At 51.4% G+C, this 18,774-nt stretch overlaps 1 protein-coding gene across 4 annotated transcripts in view; it reads left to right on the top strand.

Moving 5' to 3' along the window:
- Positions 1 to 18,774, top strand: part of PNPLA7 (patatin like domain 7, lysophospholipase) — a 79,918-nt gene that overhangs the window by 52,360 nt on the left and 8,784 nt on the right. For all 4 annotated transcript variants that reach the window (XM_073022133.1, XM_073022131.1, XM_073022134.1 and 1 more), the window contains 5 exons: positions 1,724 to 1,873; positions 5,364 to 5,427; positions 5,904 to 6,072; positions 7,157 to 7,339; positions 8,525 to 8,643. In XM_073022133.1, the coding sequence (XP_072878234.1) occupies positions 1,724 to 1,873; positions 5,364 to 5,427; positions 5,904 to 6,072; positions 7,157 to 7,339; positions 8,525 to 8,643 (685 nt within the window). The remainder of the gene's footprint in view (positions 1 to 1,723; positions 1,874 to 5,363; positions 5,428 to 5,903; positions 6,073 to 7,156; positions 7,340 to 8,524; positions 8,644 to 18,774) is intronic.

The raw sequence follows: 18,774 nt of genomic DNA, 5'->3' as shown, positions 1-18,774 counted from the left end.
GCTTTCGTTTGGGAGGCCTGGAGTATTTATGTAATAATGGAATCGTAGTTATAAACCACTCTGCAGCTTCCCTGCTCAGCAGCACGTCATCAGCTGTTTTCCTGTGAGCGCCACGATCGCTGGCTGTGCGCTGGTTCCCCGAGCCATGTTCCCTGTTCACAGGCTCTTACCCGCAGGGCTGCCACGGCGCCGTGTGCATCCTGGGAGCTTGCAGGCGTCCACTAGCCGCCGTCTGCAGGGAGTGTCCCTCAAGCCCTCACTTGTTCTGTGTCCCCAGGTTTGCTCTCCTGGACTCTTGCCTGACCACGCCGCATCCCCTTACTCTGACCTTGGCCAATCAGGACCTGCATGTCTGGTGGATTTTGGAAGCTACCTCACTGGGGACGGGAGGCATAGGCCAGGGGACAGCCTGTGGGAGGGCTGGGCCATGGGGGCTGCAGAGGAGGAGTGTCCATGGCACCTGGATGCAGGAGACCCTTGTGGGTAGGAGCGTGACTGGTGGTACGGTGGCCTTGGGAGTGTTGAGGCCGTCCCCTCAACCTCTTCTGTGGAAGCAGAGGTGCCACTCATCACGCGGCTTCCGGTAAAGAGGGCCTGGGACCCTCGGGGGACCCTCAAGTTCCCAGACTCCCAGTCCATGTCCTTGCTGTTGTGCTGGCCGAGGGGCCCCTCAGCCCACGTCGGGGCCAGGAAGAGGGTCCTGCCTGTCTGGGTGTGCCCCCATGGTGGGCCCTGGAGGCTCCAGTCTCAGGGAGAGGAAAACCCGGTCTGCCTTGACCTCCTCACTGACGTCTCCGGGGTCTCCAGGGCCTGACCTAGGTTTCCCGGGGCTGCGCTGTGCTCTCTTGTTTCTGGAGTCCCTTGCAGATAACAGACAAGAGAAGCACGCCTGTTGCTCTCTAGCCCGTGAATTGTTTACTGTTCCTGGAGTGAGTGGTGGAAAGCCCTGCGAGGGGTTGGTTCAGAGGATGAGGCCTCACCTGGAGAGTTTGTCTAGTTTACTCCAAGCCTCATGTTCCTTTCAGTTGCTCCCTGAATCACTGTCTTCAGTGGGTCAGGATGAATCCACTGCCTGGGCCTGGTCCTGGGCCTGGACCAGTGCTCGTCAGGCCTGCTGTGTGGGGCCTGGGGGCGCTTGCACGTGTGGACTGGCAGCTCATCAGGAAGAGCTGGGGAAGGCCTGAGACCGAGACAGCCTCCGGCCTGGAGGAGGCATGAGGCCTGGGCAGCCACATGGCTGGGGACGGTATGAGGCCCAGGTAGCCTCTGAGGCCTGGAGGAGGCATGAAGCCTGGGCAGCCACATGGCTGGGGACGGTGTGAGGCCCAGGTAGCCTCTGAGGCCTGGGGGTGGCATGAGGCCTGGGCAGCCACATGGCTGGGGACAGTGTGAGGCCCAGGTAGCCTCTGAGGGCTGGAGGAGGCATGAGGCCTGGGCAGCCACATGGCTGGGGACGGTGTGAGGCCCAGGTAGCCTCTGAGGCCTGGGGGTGGCATGAGGCCTGGGCAGCCACATGGCTGGGGACAGTGTGAGGCCCAGGTAGCCTCTGAGGGCTGGGGGTGGCATGAGGCCTGGGCAGCCACATGGCTGGGGACAGTGTGAGGCCCAGGTAGCCTCTGGTGCTGCTGCGTTGCTCCTGGGCAGCCTGGGGGGCCACAGGGCGTCTGGAGGCATCTGCGAGCGTCTGGGCTGTCCCAGCTGACGTGGGTCGTTTGCTCCACAGGCCACCAGCTTGGGCTCCCCACGGCGGGCAGCAAGTGGGACTCGGGGAACCCGGCTGTCAACCTGTCCACGGTGGCAGTGATGCCTGTGTCAGAGGAAGTGCCCCTCACCGCCTTCGCCCTGGAGCTGGAGCACGCCCTCAGCGCCATCGGTAAGCCTGGGCCTCCCGGCCTCCAGCCGTCCTTGGGTTCTGGGCCTGCAGAGGGGGCGTGCCGGCTGCCCTCCGTCTTCGAGGGGACGTAGCGGTGGGTGGCCGGGGCCAGGTGGGGTCAGTGTTCCGTAGTGTTTCCAAATTCCTGGCAGCTGTTAAATCTGGGGATTCAGGGACAAGGAGTTGAATTTCCTGAGAACTCAGAATTTTGCGGTATCCAGGTATCCTGTAATCTTTGCAACATTTTATTTACAAGTTTCCATGTGATTATAGAGACCATGATAATAGGAAGTCAGTTTTCTGTGGGTTTAGGGTTATACTAAGAATTTCAGTGTTGTCTTGGCAAAATAATGCAATAATAATGAATGTGGCCGGGCACAGTGGCTTATGCCTGTAATTCCAGCACTTTGGGAGGCAGAGGTCAGGAGTTCAAGACCAGCCTGGCCAACATGGTAAAACCTCATCTCTACTAGAAATACAAAAATTAGCCGGGCGTGGTGGTACACGTCTGTAATCCCAGCTACTGGGGAGGCTGAGGCAGGAGAATCACTTGAACCTGGGAGGTAGAGGTTGCAGTGAGCTGAGATCACACCATTGCACTGCAGCCTGGGCAACAGAGTAAGACTCCATCTCTAATAATAATAATAACAATAATGATAATGCAATGAATGTTGTATAATTATTATGAAACAATATATTGTGACAAGAGTATTTCAGAACCATGTGAAAATGCTCTCTCCTGATACAGACATTTGGTAATACAAAACAATAAATGCAAAAAATGTATAATGTAGAAAGATACTACTATAAACATCTAATATTTAAAAGTTATTCTCAGCCAGGCGTGGTGGCTCACACCTGTAATCCCAGCACCTTGGGAGACCGAGGCGGGTGGATCACCTGAGGTCAGGAGTTCAAGACCAGCCTGGCCAACATGGAGAAACCCCATCTCTACTGGAAATATAAAAATTAGCCGGGCATGTTGGCGGGCACCTGTAATCCTGGCTACGTGGGAGGCCGAGGCAGGAGAATCGCTTGAACCTGGGAGGTAGAGGTTGCAGTGAGCCGAGATCGCACCACTGCACTCTAGCCTGGGTGACAGAGCAAGACTCTATCTCAAAAGTAAATAAATAAAAGTTACTCTCAAAACAAAATTTTAAAACACATAAAGCATGGATTGCCTTGTCTGATGACCTTGACCGTCATTACATGACACGCATTCCCAGTATTTGCAGAAAATCGTACTCATTTCCAGTGACATCAGTCAGAGTATTCCAGGTGCATCCAAAAACATCTTCTAGCAGTGCGGTGGAGCTGTACTGCTTCATAGAAACTAGTTACCTTTAAAAAACACTTTTTCGCCGGGTGCGGTGGCTCACGCCCTTAATCCCAGAACTTGGGGAGGCTGAGGTGGGAGGATCACTTGAGGTCAGGAGTTTGAGACTGACCTAGCCAACATGTTGAAACCCCGTCTCACTAAAAACACAAAAATTAGCCAGGCTTGGTGGTGGGCGCCTGTAGTCCCAGCTACGAGGGAGGCTGAGGCAGGAGAATCGCTTGACCTCGGGAAGTGGAGGTTGCAGTGAGCTGAGATGGTGCCATTACACTCCAGCCTGGGCAACAGAGCGAGACTCCGTGTCAAAACAAACAAACAGAAAAACCACTTTATTTTGAAATAATTATAGGATTGGAGAAATTGTAGAATAGTAAAGAGAGATCCCACGTTCCCTTCGCTGGGGCTCCCTCACGGGCAGCGCGTTAGGGGGTAACATCGAGGCTGGGACGTTGGTGTTTACGCCGTCTGTAGACCCCTCGGGCCCCAGCAGCCCGTCCGTGCCCTCCTGGGTGTGTGCGGTGCGGTGTGACGTGGGTGCCATTTCTGTGACCTGCACCACTCAGGGCCGTGGGGCCGCTCTGTCACGGAGGAGACCCTGTGGGTGGCTGCCACGTTGTCACCCAGCACCCCAGCCTGCTGACAGCCAGGGACCTGTTCTCGATCTCTATAATTTCGTCATTCTGGGAAAGTGATAGAAATGGAACCACACAGTGTGGCCTCTGCAGACGTCCTTCTCCCACTCAGTCACGTGCACCCAGGTTCCTCCTGGCCTTTTTCTGGCCTGGAGCTCAGTTCTTTTTGGTGCTGAGTCATCGTCCGCTGCCTGGACGCACCAGTTTATCTGTTCATCTATTGGAGGGCATCTTGGCAGCTTCCAGGGTTTGGCAATTAGGAGTGAAGCTGCTGTAAACACCCGTGTGCGTGCTTCTGCGTGGAGAGAAGTTTTCACTTCCTTTGGGTAAACACCAAGAAGTGTGATTGCCGGATCCTGTGGTCAGAGTATGTTTAGTTGTAGAATAAACCACCGGGCCGACTTCCAGTGAGGCTGCACCGGGCTACAGTCCCACAGCAGCGAGCAGGTTCCGGCTGCTGCATGTCCCACCGGCACTGGGCTGGATTTTGAGCTCAGAGCTGGGCCTTGAGTCCAGGGGGTATTCCAGGTCAGTTGTCAGAGGGGCCCTTATTTTGTGTGCCTCCGGGAAACAAATGTTGCCAGTTAAGGCAAGGCACAGGACACATTGATCTGATCTCTAGCTGTTTTTGTTTTTGTTTTTGTTTTTGTTTTTTTTGAGACGGAGTCTCGCTCTGTTACCCAGGCTGGAGTGCAGTGGTGCGATCTCGACTCACTGCAAGCTCCGCCTCCTGGGTTCACGCCATTCTCCTGCCTCAGCCTCCCAGGTAGCTGGGACTACAGGCACCTGCCACCATGCCCAGCTGATTTTTTATAGTTTTAGTAGAGACGGGGTTTCACCGTGTTAGCCAAGATGGTCTCGATCTCCTGACCTCATGATCCGCCCGCCTCGCCTCCCAAAGTGCTGGGATTACAGGCGTGAGCCACGGCGCTTGGCCGATCTCTAGCTTGTAATTAGAATTAGACCTCTCTGCTTCCCACACATGAGGCTCTGGGTCCTTTCCCACCTGGCACTGCCAAGCAGCACCCCCTCAGGCTGAGCCCCTCATCCTAACTTCTACCCCAAGCCTCTGGTGGCTGCGATGCCAGAGCTGATGCTGGCGCCCCTGGTTGAGAAGGGCGCTGACAGCTGTGCCCACGTGGAAGATGCGTACGAACAGGCATCTCGACACTGGGGACCCTGGCCTCTTGGCGTCTGGCGCCTCGATGATCTGGGTTTGAGAAATTATGTTATCTCCCATCACACACGTGGCAGGACACAGAGATTCCAGTGCTCCTCGTGCTGGAGGAGACCGAGGCTCAGAGAGGCTGCCCGAGGCCTCCTTCAGGGCAGAGGGGAGGTAGCATCAGGCCACAGGCCCTTCCGCACTGGCAGGTGAAGAAGGCTTGGCAGTTGCGCTGAAGGGGAGCAGGCCTTGGGGGTGGGGAGTGGACTCTCACTGCCTTGCTTGGTGTTGGTGCCTTGCTCAGCCTTGGAGGTGGGCGGCCTGGGCAGGCTCCATTACTGGTGGTGGTGTTTTCAGGCCCGACCCTGCTGCTGACCAGTGACAACATAAAACGGCGGCTCGGCTCTGCTGCCCTGGACAGGTGCGTGCCATCAGCCCCGACTCCTTCCTCCCAGCCGGCCCAGTGCAGCCCTGAGAGGTGTCCCCACTCTGTCACGTCCGGCATCTGCACTGCAGCTCCTCGTCCAGCACACCGGGGTGTGAGGGCTGATGACATGACGCCCCTCACCAAACACACACTGGGCAGCGGTGACCTGCTGGGCACTGTCGGGCCTCCCAGGAGATCCCGGCCCCCGCTTCCCGCCTGGGCAGCCCGGGGTCTCACCTTCCCCCGCCTGCCCTGCAGTGAGCCTCAGCCTCTGGGCTTAACTGCAGCCTGTGCTTGACCACCTAGGCCCTGAATGACTCACTGTGAACTAGAGATAGCAGGAAGTGCTGGGCAGGGAGGGGAAGGGGCAGCGACTGGTGCTGGCCTCTGCTGCCTCTTTTCACTGGGGACACGCACTAAGAGTGCCAGGCCCTTGTGGAGTAGTGAGGTCCTCCCTCTGCGGCCTGCAGTGTCCACGAGTACCGGCTGTCCAGCTGGTTGGGGCAGCAGGAGGACACGCACAGGATCGTGCTCTACCAGGCAGACGGCACGCTCACACCCTGGACCCAGCGCTGCGTGCGCCAGGCCGACTGCATCCTCATCGTGGGCCTGGGTGACCAGGAGCCCACAGTGGGCGAGGTGAGCACAGGGAAGGCCAGTGGAGCTGGGGAGAGCCCTCTCTTCAGAACCTCCTGTTTCTCTTTTCCTTTGAGTGAAATACTGCACAAACTCAGAAAAGGACAGATAATGAGAGCCAACACTCAGATATCTGCTACCCGCGTTTTAAAAACATGGTGCTGTATTGACCTCCAGCGGTGCCAGCACAGGCAGGGCAGGTCTCCAGCGGTTCCAGCACGGGGCGGGGCAGGGCAGGGGCCCCACGTGGCCTCTTGTGAAGTCAAAGCCTCTGGCTGCCTTTCGCACTTTTACAGCCGGTACAGGAAGCCCTTTCCAGGTCTAACCTTTTACATAAACGGTGCCCTATTTTATGTCGTCTGAAGTTCGCTCTTCTCCACAGCATTTAGGTTTCGGCGTCGCTCCTGTTCCCCTCGCTGCTTTTTCTGGCTTAGTTTTCCTCTTGTGAATGCCCCACCCTCTGCCCCTGCATCCTCAGTCGACGGGAACAGCCTGTGCAGGCACCTTCGGGACACCGGCCCCAGGCTGTGTCTGCAGGTTCCCCGATGGCAGCAGATCGCTGACCCGATTGCCTGTGGCTGGCTGCAGGCGAGGCCTCGGGCTCACGACTGGCCAGTCCTGTTCGTTCTCCAGCTTCCTGCCTTCAGTTCGCGTTTCCGTCTCCCTCCTCTGCTCCCTGCTCTGTTCTCATCACAAGCCTGCCTGGGCTAATCCTGGGGCAGCTAAAAATTCCTTCTCTCTGATGTATGTTCCTGTTCTGCAGCTAGTGATGCTCCCTTGTGAGGGTTTGTTTGCAAAATACCTCATTCGAAAAGGTTGCTGTATGTGTTTATAAGGCAGTGTTAGAGAAACAGAAAGAGGAGGTGTCCCCTCCTGCCGTGCTGACCTTGCCCAGCACCGTGGACGGACGGACCCCTGCCGTCAGAGCTTCGGCAGCGCCAAGACCAGGCCACAGCCAAGTTGCTTTGCAGAACCCAGGAGCTGCTCCCGGGGTCCTGCCCTCAGACCCTCTGTGCTGCCCTCAGCTCCGTCCTGCCCCGAGTCCCAGGCTCGCCCGACTGGCAGACACGTGGGCTCTGCCTTTCAGCTGGAGCGGATGCTGGAGAGCACAGCTGTGCGTGCTCAGAAGCAGCTGATCCTGCTGCACCGGGAGGAGGGCCCGGCGCCCGCCCGCACCGTGGAGTGGCTGAACATGCGGAGCTGGTGCTCCGGCCACCTGCACCTCTGCTGCCCGCGCCGCGTCTTCTCCAGGAGGAGCCTGCCCCAGCTGGTGAGGCGGGGAGAGCGAGGTGGCCTGCCTGTGGCTCCGTCATTCACTTCCTTGAATGTCTGAAGCCGCCTTCACATTCCCCACCTGATTCCTGACACCTGCGCTCCCTGGGCCCTTCCTGTGCTTGTGAACGTGACCCTGCCTCACGTCTCCTTCCTCTTGCCCTTTGGGCCTCTTGTGGCCACGGCAAGGTGACACCCCCTGCAGCTAGGAGGCAGCCAGCAGGATGGGGGCAGCCACAGGGCGGCCATGGGGCTGGGGGCTCAGCGAACCCTGGGAGACGGGCCTGACGTCAGGGGAGGGGCAGTAAACCCTGGAGGATGGGCCTCACGTCAGGGCTGCTGAGGGCTGAGGCTGAGGCCCCACATCCAGCCAACGAGGGTGTCCTCAGGCCAGCACTGCTCCCTCCTCTGGGCAGAAGACCCTGAGACTTTTATTTTTTATTTATTTATTTATTTTTTGAGACAGAGTCTCGCTCTGTCACCCAGGCTGGAGTGCAGTGGCCGGATCTCAGCTCACTGCAAGCTCCGTCTCCTGGGTTTACGCCATTCTCCTGCCTCAGCCTCCTGAGCAGCTGGGACTACAGGCGCCCGCCACCTCGCCCGGCTAGTTTTTTGTATTTTTTAGTAGAGACAGGGTTTCACCGTGTTGGCCAGGATGGTCTTGATCTCCTGACCTCGTGATCCGCCCGTCTCGGCCTCCCAAAGTGCTGGGATTACAGGCTTGAGCCACTGCACCCAGCCCGTGAGACTTTTAATTCCAGTGTCCTCAGGCAGCCCTGGGGCCTGAGGGTGAGAGGTGTCTGGAGGCTGCTCATGCTTCACAGCCCCCAGCCCACAGCTCTGTCCAGGAACCTGCACCTTGAAAGCACCATCTGCTGCAGGATTGGGGGACCCCAGTGGAGACAGCTCTGAGGAGGCCCTCTGGCCCCCCACCCGGGCCCACTCTCTTGCCCACGTACCCTCTGCCAGTGTCCTCCCCCCAGTAGCTGAGCTGTCTCTGGGGCCCGGCCCGGGCACTGAGGTGTTGATCAGTCTTATCAGGCAGGGCCTGCTGCATGCTGGAGAGGATTTGGGGTCAGTTTGGGTTAGAAGTGGAGGAAACACCCCCCAGTCAAGCCAGGATGTGAGGTCTCGGCCGAGGGTGGGGCCCCGCACCAGCCCTGCCTGACGGCTCCTCCCCCAGGTGGAGATGTACAAGCGTGTCTTCCAGCGGCCCCCGGACCGACACTCAGACTTCTCCCGCTTGGCGAGGGTGCTGACAGGCAACGCCATTGCCCTGGTGCTTGGGGGAGGGGGAGCAAGGTGAGTGCCCCCCCCGCTTCCCACGCACTCCTTACGGTTGTGTTTGTGGTGACAGTTACCCCCTCGGGTGCTGGGGCGGGGGGTGTCACCCGAAGACAAGGAGACCCTCAGGCCGCCTGTCCAGACCTAGTGCACATGGTGTGCCCACTGACACCCAGAGTGGCCCTGGTTTTATTATGGCCAGTTTAGTAGAAGACATATCTCGTTTTGACTGCCTTTGCTTACAAATGGCTACTTGGACCAGGCACGATGGCTCACGCCTGTAATCCCAGCACTTTGGGAGGCTGAGGCGGGCAGACCATGAGGTCAAGAGATTAAGACCATCCTGGCCAACGTGGCGAAACCTAGTCTCTACTAAAAATAGAAAAATCAGCTAGGCGTGGTGGCGTGCACCTGTAGTCCCAGCTACTCGGGAGGCTGAGGCAGGAGAATTGCTTGAACGTGGGAGGCGGAGGTTGCAGTGAGCCCAGATTGCACCATTGCACTCCAGCCTGGGGACAGAGCAAGACTATGTCTCAAAAAACAAAACAAACAAACAGAAAAAGAAGTGGTTGCTTGTTGGCCCTTTGCGTCTCCTCTGAAACCTCTGCTCTTTCCTCAGCCGGTCTTTCCGGGGTCTAGTGAGTTTCCTTCACTCTAATACTTGATAAAGAATGATCTGCTCTCTGCCCAAACTGAGTCTTTCAGGGACTTCAATCCCAGGTCACTCCTCCCCTGCCTTGTCATCAGACACCACCTTCTCCTGACCGTGAATAGATACACTTGGCACCGAGATGGAGCCCGGGAGCCCTGAGAAGGGTGGGACAGGCACGTGCCCCTCTGCTGAGCCAGGTGTGCATAAGAGGCAGGGCAGAGCCTCCTACCGCTGCCCCCAAATGAAGGGAGGATACCGAGGGGTGCCTGGGCAGGGGTCCAGGCCGGGGCTGCCCTGCTGGGGTGGGGCCTCTCCAGCAGGCCCTCCTATCTCCCACGGAATGCCAGCACTGCTACCCAGGGAGGAGCTTGGAGGTAGCCCCAGGGCCTCGAGGATGCTTCTGCTGACCCCAGGGCAGGGCCCTGTCCACCCCTGGGGCTGGTCCAGGTGGTGAAGTGCCCACTGCATCCTGCTGTCTAAGGGACTTTCCACCTCCTCTTGTGCCATACTTTCTCTTAAACGCTGCAGAAGTTGGCCTAGAGCAGTTCAATGGCTCTACCTGAGGTTGTCAGGCTGGGGACAGGACCCAGGTCTCCTTCTGTGGGTCTGGGACAGTGCAGGGACTTGGAGCAGTTGAGCCCACACCTGGACCTGACTTGCAGGCCAGATCAGCGCATTTTTAATGAGAACGTAGCTTTGATCAAGATAATACTTAGAAGCCATACGTTTCTGTAAGGCACATAACTGCAGGCCCTTGCCCTCCCTCCAGCACCACGTCCAGAGTTATCCCAGGAATAACCACTTCCCATGTTTTGGGCTGTCTGCTTGTCTGTATCTCTAAATTGTGTATTCCTATTCTACTAAGTTTTTGTTTTGTTTTGTTTTTGGTTTTAGATTGTTGACTTCTTAACCGCCTTCCACACCTGCAGTCAGAGTCTGTCCATCTCCAACTATCAATCAGTCACTCATCTATGCGTCTGTCTCCCTCCTTTCCACTCAAAATCCCAGTGTGGTTCCATCACTAGTTAGCCAGCACTCACTGTCTATGTCGTTAGGACAGTGTGGGTGTCCCTCAGAGCTAAGTCACATCCTGTCCTATCCTATGATTGAAGTTCCTTCCTTGGACTTAATAATTATCATATTTGTTCAGTTTTCTGGGCATCCTTAGTTTACCCAAGGACACTGAGGCAGGCGTTAACCTCCTCTCGGTATGTTCGGACACACCGCTCGTCTCTGTTCAGTTTTCAGGAGTCGTCCTCCCTAAAGCCCTCTAACCTCCTCCTATCTCCACTGGTTGCTTTCTAGCGTGCTGCTGAGAAGTTGCCCTGGAATTTTCTTTAACCGCCATCCTGGAAACTACGTTCGTTTCTCTCCTGTGTTCAGTTCCATTTCCTGTAATTTCATGTCTTCTTCTTCATTGGTTTATTCCTCATTTTGGTGGATATATGCTCCAGAAATTTCCCTAGGAGAAGATGCATGGGGAAGTAAACGTTTTAAGAGCATGCATATCAGCAAATGTCCTCATTCTGTTCCCACACTTGTGTGATAGTTTGGCTGGGTATAGAATTCTAGATGGAAATAATTTTCCCTGAGAATTTTAAGGCATGGTTCCATTGTCTTTTTAGTTTTTTGTATTGTTGTTGAGAAATTTAGTGCTATTTTTATTCACAAGTCCTGTTTTATCTTCTGGAACCTTGTAGGAGATTTTCTCTTTTGTAAAAACAAAACAGAGTCTCGCTGTGTTGCCCAGGCTGGAGTGCAGTGGCAATCATAAGCTCACTGTAGCCTCAACTCTCAGCTTCAAGCAGTCCTCCCCACTCAGCCTCCCAGAGTGCTGGGATTACAGGCGTGAGCCACTGTGCCTGGCCTGGGACTCTGCATTCTTGGTATTCTGAAAGTGCATGATGACGGGCCTTCATGTGGCTCTTTTTGCATCCACTGACAGTGGATTCCCAGTGGACCCTTTCAAATTTGGAAACTCACAGGCTTCAACTCTGGGAAATTTATAATTTTTCTAAATGAAAATGTTTACCACCCTCTTTTCTGTGTTCTCTCTTTCTGGAGCTTTTTTTTTTTTTTTTTTTTTTTGAGACGGAGTCTCGCTCTGCTGCCCAGGCTGGAGTGCAGTGGCACCTTCTTGGCTCACTGCAAGCTCCGCCTCCCGGGTTCACCCCATTCTCCTGCTTCAGCCTCCCAAGTAGCTGGGATTACAGGTGCCCACCACCACACCTGGCTAATTTTTTTGTTTTTTTAATAATTTTAGCAGAGACGGGGTTTCCCCATGCTAGCCAGAATGGTCTCGATCTCCTGACCTTGCGATCTGCCCACCTTGGCCTCCCAAAGTGCTGGGATTACAGGTGTGAGTCACTGCGCCCAGGCTTTTTTTGTTGAGACAGGATCTCTCTGTCACCCAGGCTGGAGTGCAGCGGTGCAGTCAGAGCTCACTGCAGCTGGAAGTTCCTGGGCTCAGGCAGTCCTCCCGCCTCAGCCTCCTGAGTTGTTGTGACCATAGGTGCAGGCCACCATACCTGGCTAAGTTGTTTTTCTTTTCTTTCTTTCTTTCTTTCTTTCTTTCTTTCTTTCTTTCTTTCTTTCTTTCTTTCTTTCTTTCTTTCTTTCTTTCTTTCTTTCTTTCTTTTCTTTCTTTCTTCTTTCTTTCTTTCCTTTCTTTTCTTTTCTTTTCTTTCTTTTTTTTTTTTTTTTTTCGAGAGAGAGGGTTTCACCATGTTGCCAGGCAAATCTCAAACTCCTGGGCTCAAAGGGTCCTCCTGCCTCAGCCTCCCAAAGCGCTGGGATCACAGGCATGAGCCACCACGCTCAGCCTTCCTGGAGCTTCTGATGGTCAGATTTGGGGCATCTTAGATGGATCTTCTAATTTTTAGTCTTTTCTCTCCCCTATTCTTCATCTCTGTCCTTTCGTTCCACTTTCTGGAAGATTTTTCTCAAATGTGTCTTGCAGTTGATCTTTTCTGCGACAATACCGCTGAGGTCCGAGCACGTTCCCCGCAGCCCTCCGTGTTCCTCCGGGTTCCCCGCAGCCCTCCGTGTTCCTCCCGGGCGGTGTTGCGCTCCTGAGAACGCGCATCGTGGGCTTTACTTTGCCCGCCTCGCTCGCTCAGGTTTTCCACTGTGCGCCTGTTGGTATCTGGCGTTGATCACGCGACATAGCATGCCTGAGATTTGTCTGTGCTCCTGACTCTCAGCAGTGGCGCTGCCGGGTACACTCACCACACTTTGCTTCTCCCCCTTCCTGTTGATGGATGGTTGGTTTTCTGGTCTTGGTTATTACAAGCAAAGCTGTTATCACCAACTCTTTTGTTTGTCTGTTTTGAGACAGGATCTCGCTCTGTAGCCCGGGCTGGAGTGCAGTGGCACGTTCTTGGCTCACTGCAACCTCCACCTCCTGGCTTCAGGTAATTCTCCTGCCTCAGCCTCCCCAGTAGCTGGGGTTACAGGCACCTGCCACCACGCCCAGCTAATTTTTGTATCTGTAGTAGAGATGGGGTTTCACCATGTTGGCCAGGCTGGTCTCGAACTCCCGACCTCAAGTGATCCCCTCTCCTCAGCTTTCCAAAATGCTGGGATTACAGGTGTGAGCCTCCATACCCGGCCCAACTCTTCTTCAAATCCTTTTGTGGACACATTTCCTTTCCTCTTGGGCGAATGCCCAGCAGTGTAAGTGCCTGGTCATGGCACAGTTGTATCATTTTACACTCCCACCAGCAATGTCTGAGAGTTCGAGTGGCCCACATCCCCACCAACCCTTGGTAATGGCAGTATTTTAAATTTTGCCCATTCTAATGGTCTGCAGTGGTGTCTCACTGTGATTCTAATTTGCATCCCTCCAATGACTGATGAGTAGAACACCTGTTCATGAGCTTGCTGGCCATTTGTGTATCTTCTTTTGTGGAGTATCCTTTTAAGTTCTTTATCCATTTTGTAATAGGTTTTTGTCTTTTACTATTGTATCGAAGGAGTTCTTTATTCTGAACACAAGTCTTTTGTGGATACATTTATTGCTGATATTGTCCTCAGTCTAGGCTTTCCTTCTCATTTTCTTAATGGCCTCTTTGGATGAACCATTTAAAATTTTGATGAAGTGTGATTTTCCAGTTTTTTTATGGTTATTAATTCCGGTGTCCTGAGAGGTTCCGCCTATCCCAAGGTCACAGAGGTATTCTACATCTTCTGGAAGCTTTTCCAGCCTGTACGTTGAAGTCTGTGAGCCACCACAAACTGATTTTCACGACTGGTGTGAGGTGGGAGTCCACTTTTCCCGTGTGGTGTCTGATTGCTCTGAATGATACGGTTCGGCCATGTCCCCCCCAAATCTCACCTTGAATTATAACTCCCATAATCCTCACGTGCTGTGGGAGGGACCTGGTAGGAGGTAACTGAATCATGGGGGCGGGTCTTTCCTATATTCTTCTCGTGATAGTCTCGTGGGATCTGATGGTTTTACAAAGGGCAGCTCCCCTGCACATGTGCCCTTGCCTGCCACCATGTAAGATGTGCCTTTGCTCCTGCTTTGCCTTCCACCATGATTGTGAGGCCTCCCCAACCACATGGAACTGTGAGTCCATTCAGTCTTTTTTTTTTTTTTTTTTTTTTTTTTTTTTTTTTGAGATGGAGTCTTGTTCTGTCGCCCAGGCTGGAGTGCAATGGCGCGATCTTGGCTCACTGCAAGCTCCACCTTCTGGGTTCAAGCAATTCTCCTGCTTCAGTCTCCTGAGTAGCTGGGATTACAGGCACGTGGCACCACACCCAGCTAATTTTTGTATTTTTAGTAGAGATGGGGTTTCACCATGTTGGCCAGGCTGGTCTCAAACTCCTGACCTTGTGATCCACCCACCTCAGCCTCCCGAAGTGCTGGGATTACAGGCATGAGCCACCGTGCTCAGCCTAAATATACATATATATACATATTTTGTTGTTGTTGTTGTTGTTGTTGTTGTTTTTGTTTTTTGTTTTTTGAGATGGAGTGTCATTCTGTCACCCAGGCTGGAGTGTGGTGGTGCAATCTCAGCTCACTGTAACCTCTGCCTCCCAGGTTCAGGTGATTCTCCTGCCTTAGCCTCCCGAGTGGCTAGGATTACAGGCACCTACCAGCACACCCAGCTAATTTTTGTACTTTTAGTAGAGACAGGGTTTCACCATGTTGGCCAGGCTGGTCTCAAACTCCTGACCTCAAGTGATCCACCCTCCTCGGCCTCCCAAAGTGCTGGAATTACAGGCTTGTAATTTATAAAGAAATGAGGTTTAGGTTGGGTATGGTTGCTCAAGTGCTGGGTAATCCCGCTGAGCCCCGTACCCGCCTAAACCTCATTTTCTTTAGAAATAACCCCGTCTCAGGAATTTCTTCACAGCAGTATGAAAACGGACGAATATACCTTCCCTCCCTCCCGAACTGCTGAGGCCCCCGTCAGATCCAGTGGCCCTGCAGGTGTGAGCCCGTCTGGACCTTGCTGGGTTCCATTGGTGTGTTTCTCTATCCTTAATGACAGGACCACACTGTCTTAGTTACTGTAGCTTCATAGTCAATCTTGGCATTGAGAAGTCACGTAGTTCCATTTTCCATTTTTCTTTAATTGTTTTGGCTGTCCTAGGCCTTTGCATCTTCATGTGAATTTTAAAATCAGCTCGTCAGCATCTGCAAAAAGAAAACCTTGTGAGATTTGGATGGGGGAATATGTCGAATCTGTACATCATTAGCTGACAGCATTGAGCCTTCCAGCCCGCAATCTAGATGGATCTCCCTGTGTCCTTAGGCCTCGCATAGTGGTGATCAGCCATGATTTGTGATCTTCAGTGTAGACATCTTGCACATCTTTTGTTGTTAACTATATTTCTAAGGGTTTTACAGGCTTTAAAAAGACTATTATAAATGGTATCTTTTTTTTTTTTTTTTGAGGCAGAGTCTTGATTTTGTCACCCAGGCTGGAGTGCAGTGGTGCGATCTCGGTTCACTGCAATCTCCGCCTCCTAGGTTCAAGCAATTCTCTGCCTCAGCCTCCTGAGGAGCTGGGATTACAGGCGCCCACCACTACGCCCGGCTAATTTTTGTATTTTTAGTAGAGACGGGGTTTCACCATCTTGACCAAGCTGGTCTTGAACTCCTGATCTCATGATCCACCCGCCTTGGCCTCCCAAAGTGTTAGGATTACAGGCGTGAGCCATTGTGCCCAGCCGTAAATGATATCTTTTAGACTTCATTTTCAAATTTTTTGTTGCCAGTATGTAGAAATACAATTTTTAAATACAATTTTTACATTTTTTAAATTTAAAAAATACAGTATTTATAAACTGATCTGGTATCTTACAACCCTGCTAAATTCATTTATTCTTTTTTTTTTTTTTTTTTTTTTTTGAGACGGAGTCTTGCTCTGTCGCCCAGGCTGGAGTGCAGTAGTCGGATCTCAGCTCACTGCAAGCTCCGCCTCCTGGGCTCACGACATTCTCCTGCCTCAGCCTCCCGAGTAGCTGGGACTACAGGCGCCCACCACCTCGCCTGGCTAATTTTTTGTATTTTTAGTAGAGACGGGCTTTTACTGTGTTAGCCAGGATGGTCTCGATCTCCTGACCTTGTGATCCGCCCGCCACGGCCTCCCAAAGTGCTGGAATTACAGGCGTGAGCCACCGCGCCCAGCCAATTCATTTATTCTTGTAGCTTTGTTGTAGATTCTTTTTGACTTTCTACATACATACTTATATTTTCTGAGATTCAAACAGTATTTTCTCTTCCCATCCAATATGCATATGTACTTTCTTTCTGTTTCTTTTTCTTGCTTTACTGCACTGGTCAGAACCACCAGTGCAGTGTGGATAGACATGGGGGGCGTGGACACCCAAGCCTCATTCCCAGGCGTGGGAGCAGGTGTTCAGCCTACCACTGAGTGTGATCTTGGCTGTCAGCTTTTTGTGGCTGCCCTTGGTCAGACTGAGGAAGTTCCCTTTTATTCTCAGTTTCCTGAGGTTTTTTTTGGTTTTTTTTTGTGTGTGTGTTTTTGTTTTTAATCATGAATAGTTGTTTTTGTAACTCTATTGAGATGATTGTATTTTCTCTTTAATCTGTTAATGTGTTAATTACATTGATTTTCCAATGAAAATAAACATTGTGCTCCTGGGACAGACCTATTTCGTCATGATGTTGAAGTTATCCTGTTTGTATATTGCTAGATTCTATTCAAACCTGAGTAAGACTGGACTGAAATTGTCCTTTTTTGAAATGTCTTTACCGGGTTTGGTATGAAGGTTTGTTTGCTGGCTTCATAAGCTGAAATGGGAAGTTCATCTTCTTTTCCTATTCTTTGGAAGGTTTTTTAAAAAATGTTTTATTTTTGCTTATTTATTTTTATTTGTTTTTTTTTTTTTGAGACAGGGTTTCATTCTATTGCCCAGGCTGGAGTGCAGTGACATCATCATAGTAGTTGCTGGGATTACAGGTGTGAGCCGCTGAGCTCAGCCAGAATGGAATCTGTAACTTTTAAATCCCCACAAAGAAAGTTTCATGTCCGGATGGTTTCACCAGTGAATTTTATGAGACATATAAGGAATAAATAAAACAAAATTTACATAACACCTTCCAACAGGCCAGGCGTGGTGGCTCACACCTGTAATCCCAGCGCTTTGGGAGGCCAAGGAGGGAGGATTTCTTGAGCCCAAGAGTTCCAGACCAGCCTGGGCAACATAGTGAGATGCCGTCTTTATACAAATGAAAAGATTAGCTGGCTGTGATGGTGTGTGCCTGTGGTTGCGGCTACATGGGAGGCTGAGGCAGGAGGGGAATCACTTGAACCCAGGAGGTTGAGGCTGCAGTGAGCTGTGATCACGCCACTGCACTCCAACTTGGGCAAGAGTTAGACCCTGTCTAAAAAAACAAAAAATAGATTAAATTTATTTAATCTTTACTAAGTTACAGTACTACTCAGATGCTCTATTTCTTGTGTCATTTTGGTAAGTTAGGTTTTTCTAAAAATGTGCCCATTTTATCTGAGTTTTTCTATTTATGGCATGAAGCTGTTCAGTCTTTTTAACTAAAGCATCTGCACCGATGTTCCCATTTTCTTTCCTGTTCATCATTGATGCTTTCTCTCTTTCATTTCCTGGGTTGGTCTCACCAGGGCTATCCATCGAATTGGTCCCTCCAACACCAACTTTCATCTTTGTCAATCTTCTCTATATTTGTTTTTGGCTCTGTAAGTTGTGCTCTTATCTTTGTTATTTGCTTAATTTTACTCTCTTTTATTTAAATTGTTCTTTTTCCCCTAACATTTAGACAAGCAGACATTGCCTATAAAGAAACAGATAGTAAATAGGTACTCTCTCACAACCACTCAGAGGACAGAAAAGTTAAGGTAACGCGTTTTTTATTTTCTCAGCCTGGCTTAAAGCTTTTTTCTTTGCCTTGGGTTTTTGACAACATGGGAATGGTTTTCTTTTGATTTATGTTAGGATTTGTAATGCTTCCTGATTCCAACGCCTGACGTCTATCTCTAGAACATGCCCCACTATCCCTTCAGATACGGCTCCCTCCCCATCTGCTTTCTGTGGCTCCGATTACACATACATTAGAGTTTGGTGCCAGATCCCATGTTTCCCAAATTCCTTTACAGATTTTGTAAAACAATATTTTACATATTCTATCCTTTTGATGCTTCATGATTCAATGAATATTTTCTTCTGACCCATCTTGTATTTTACCATTTCTCTCTTCAGCTGTTCTGTTCTGCTGTTAAGCCCACTCATTGAGTTTTTCATTTGTTATTATATTTTTCACTTGTAGAATTTCTGTTTGGTTTTATGCCAGAATTGACACTCTTGTTTTTAATTCCTTGAATTTGTTTTTGTTTTTTGAGACAGAGTTTTGCTCTTGTTGCCCAGGCTGGACTGCGATGGCATGATCTCAGCTCACCATAGCCTCCGCCTCCCGACTTGAACCTGTTTTTAAGGCTCTTACCTGAGTATTTAATATTCCGTGGCAGTATTACATATGGTTCTTTTTTATTATGTTAAAATACACATAGCATGGCCTGGCATGGTGGCTCACGCCTATAATCCCAGCACTTTGGGAGGCTGAGGCGGGCGGATCACAAGGTCAGGAGATCGAGACCATCCTGGCTAACACAGTGAAACCCCATCTGTACTAAAAATACGAAAAAATTAGCCAGGCATGGTGGCGGGCGCCTGTAGTCCCAGCTACTCGGGAGGCTTAGGCAGGAGAATGGTGTGAACCCGGGAGGCGGAGCTTGCAGTGAGCCGAGATCGCACCCCTGCACTCCAGCCTGGGTGACAGAGCAAGACTCCGTCTCAAAAATATATATATATACACACATATATATATACACATGCACACACATATATTTTATATATGTATTTTATATATATATATTTTATATATAATATATATTATATATAATAATTTACCATTTAACCATTTTTGAGTATCCAATTAAGTATTAATATATTAATATAATTAATTATACAATGTTGTTACAATG

This window comes from Chlorocebus sabaeus, chromosome 12 (genome assembly GCF_047675955.1).
Source record: "Chlorocebus sabaeus isolate Y175 chromosome 12, mChlSab1.0.hap1, whole genome shotgun sequence".
NCBI classification, from domain to species: domain Eukaryota; kingdom Metazoa; phylum Chordata; class Mammalia; order Primates; family Cercopithecidae; genus Chlorocebus; species Chlorocebus sabaeus.
Note: the sequence above shows the minus strand (reverse complement) of the source record. Positions and strands in the feature narration are given on the sequence as shown.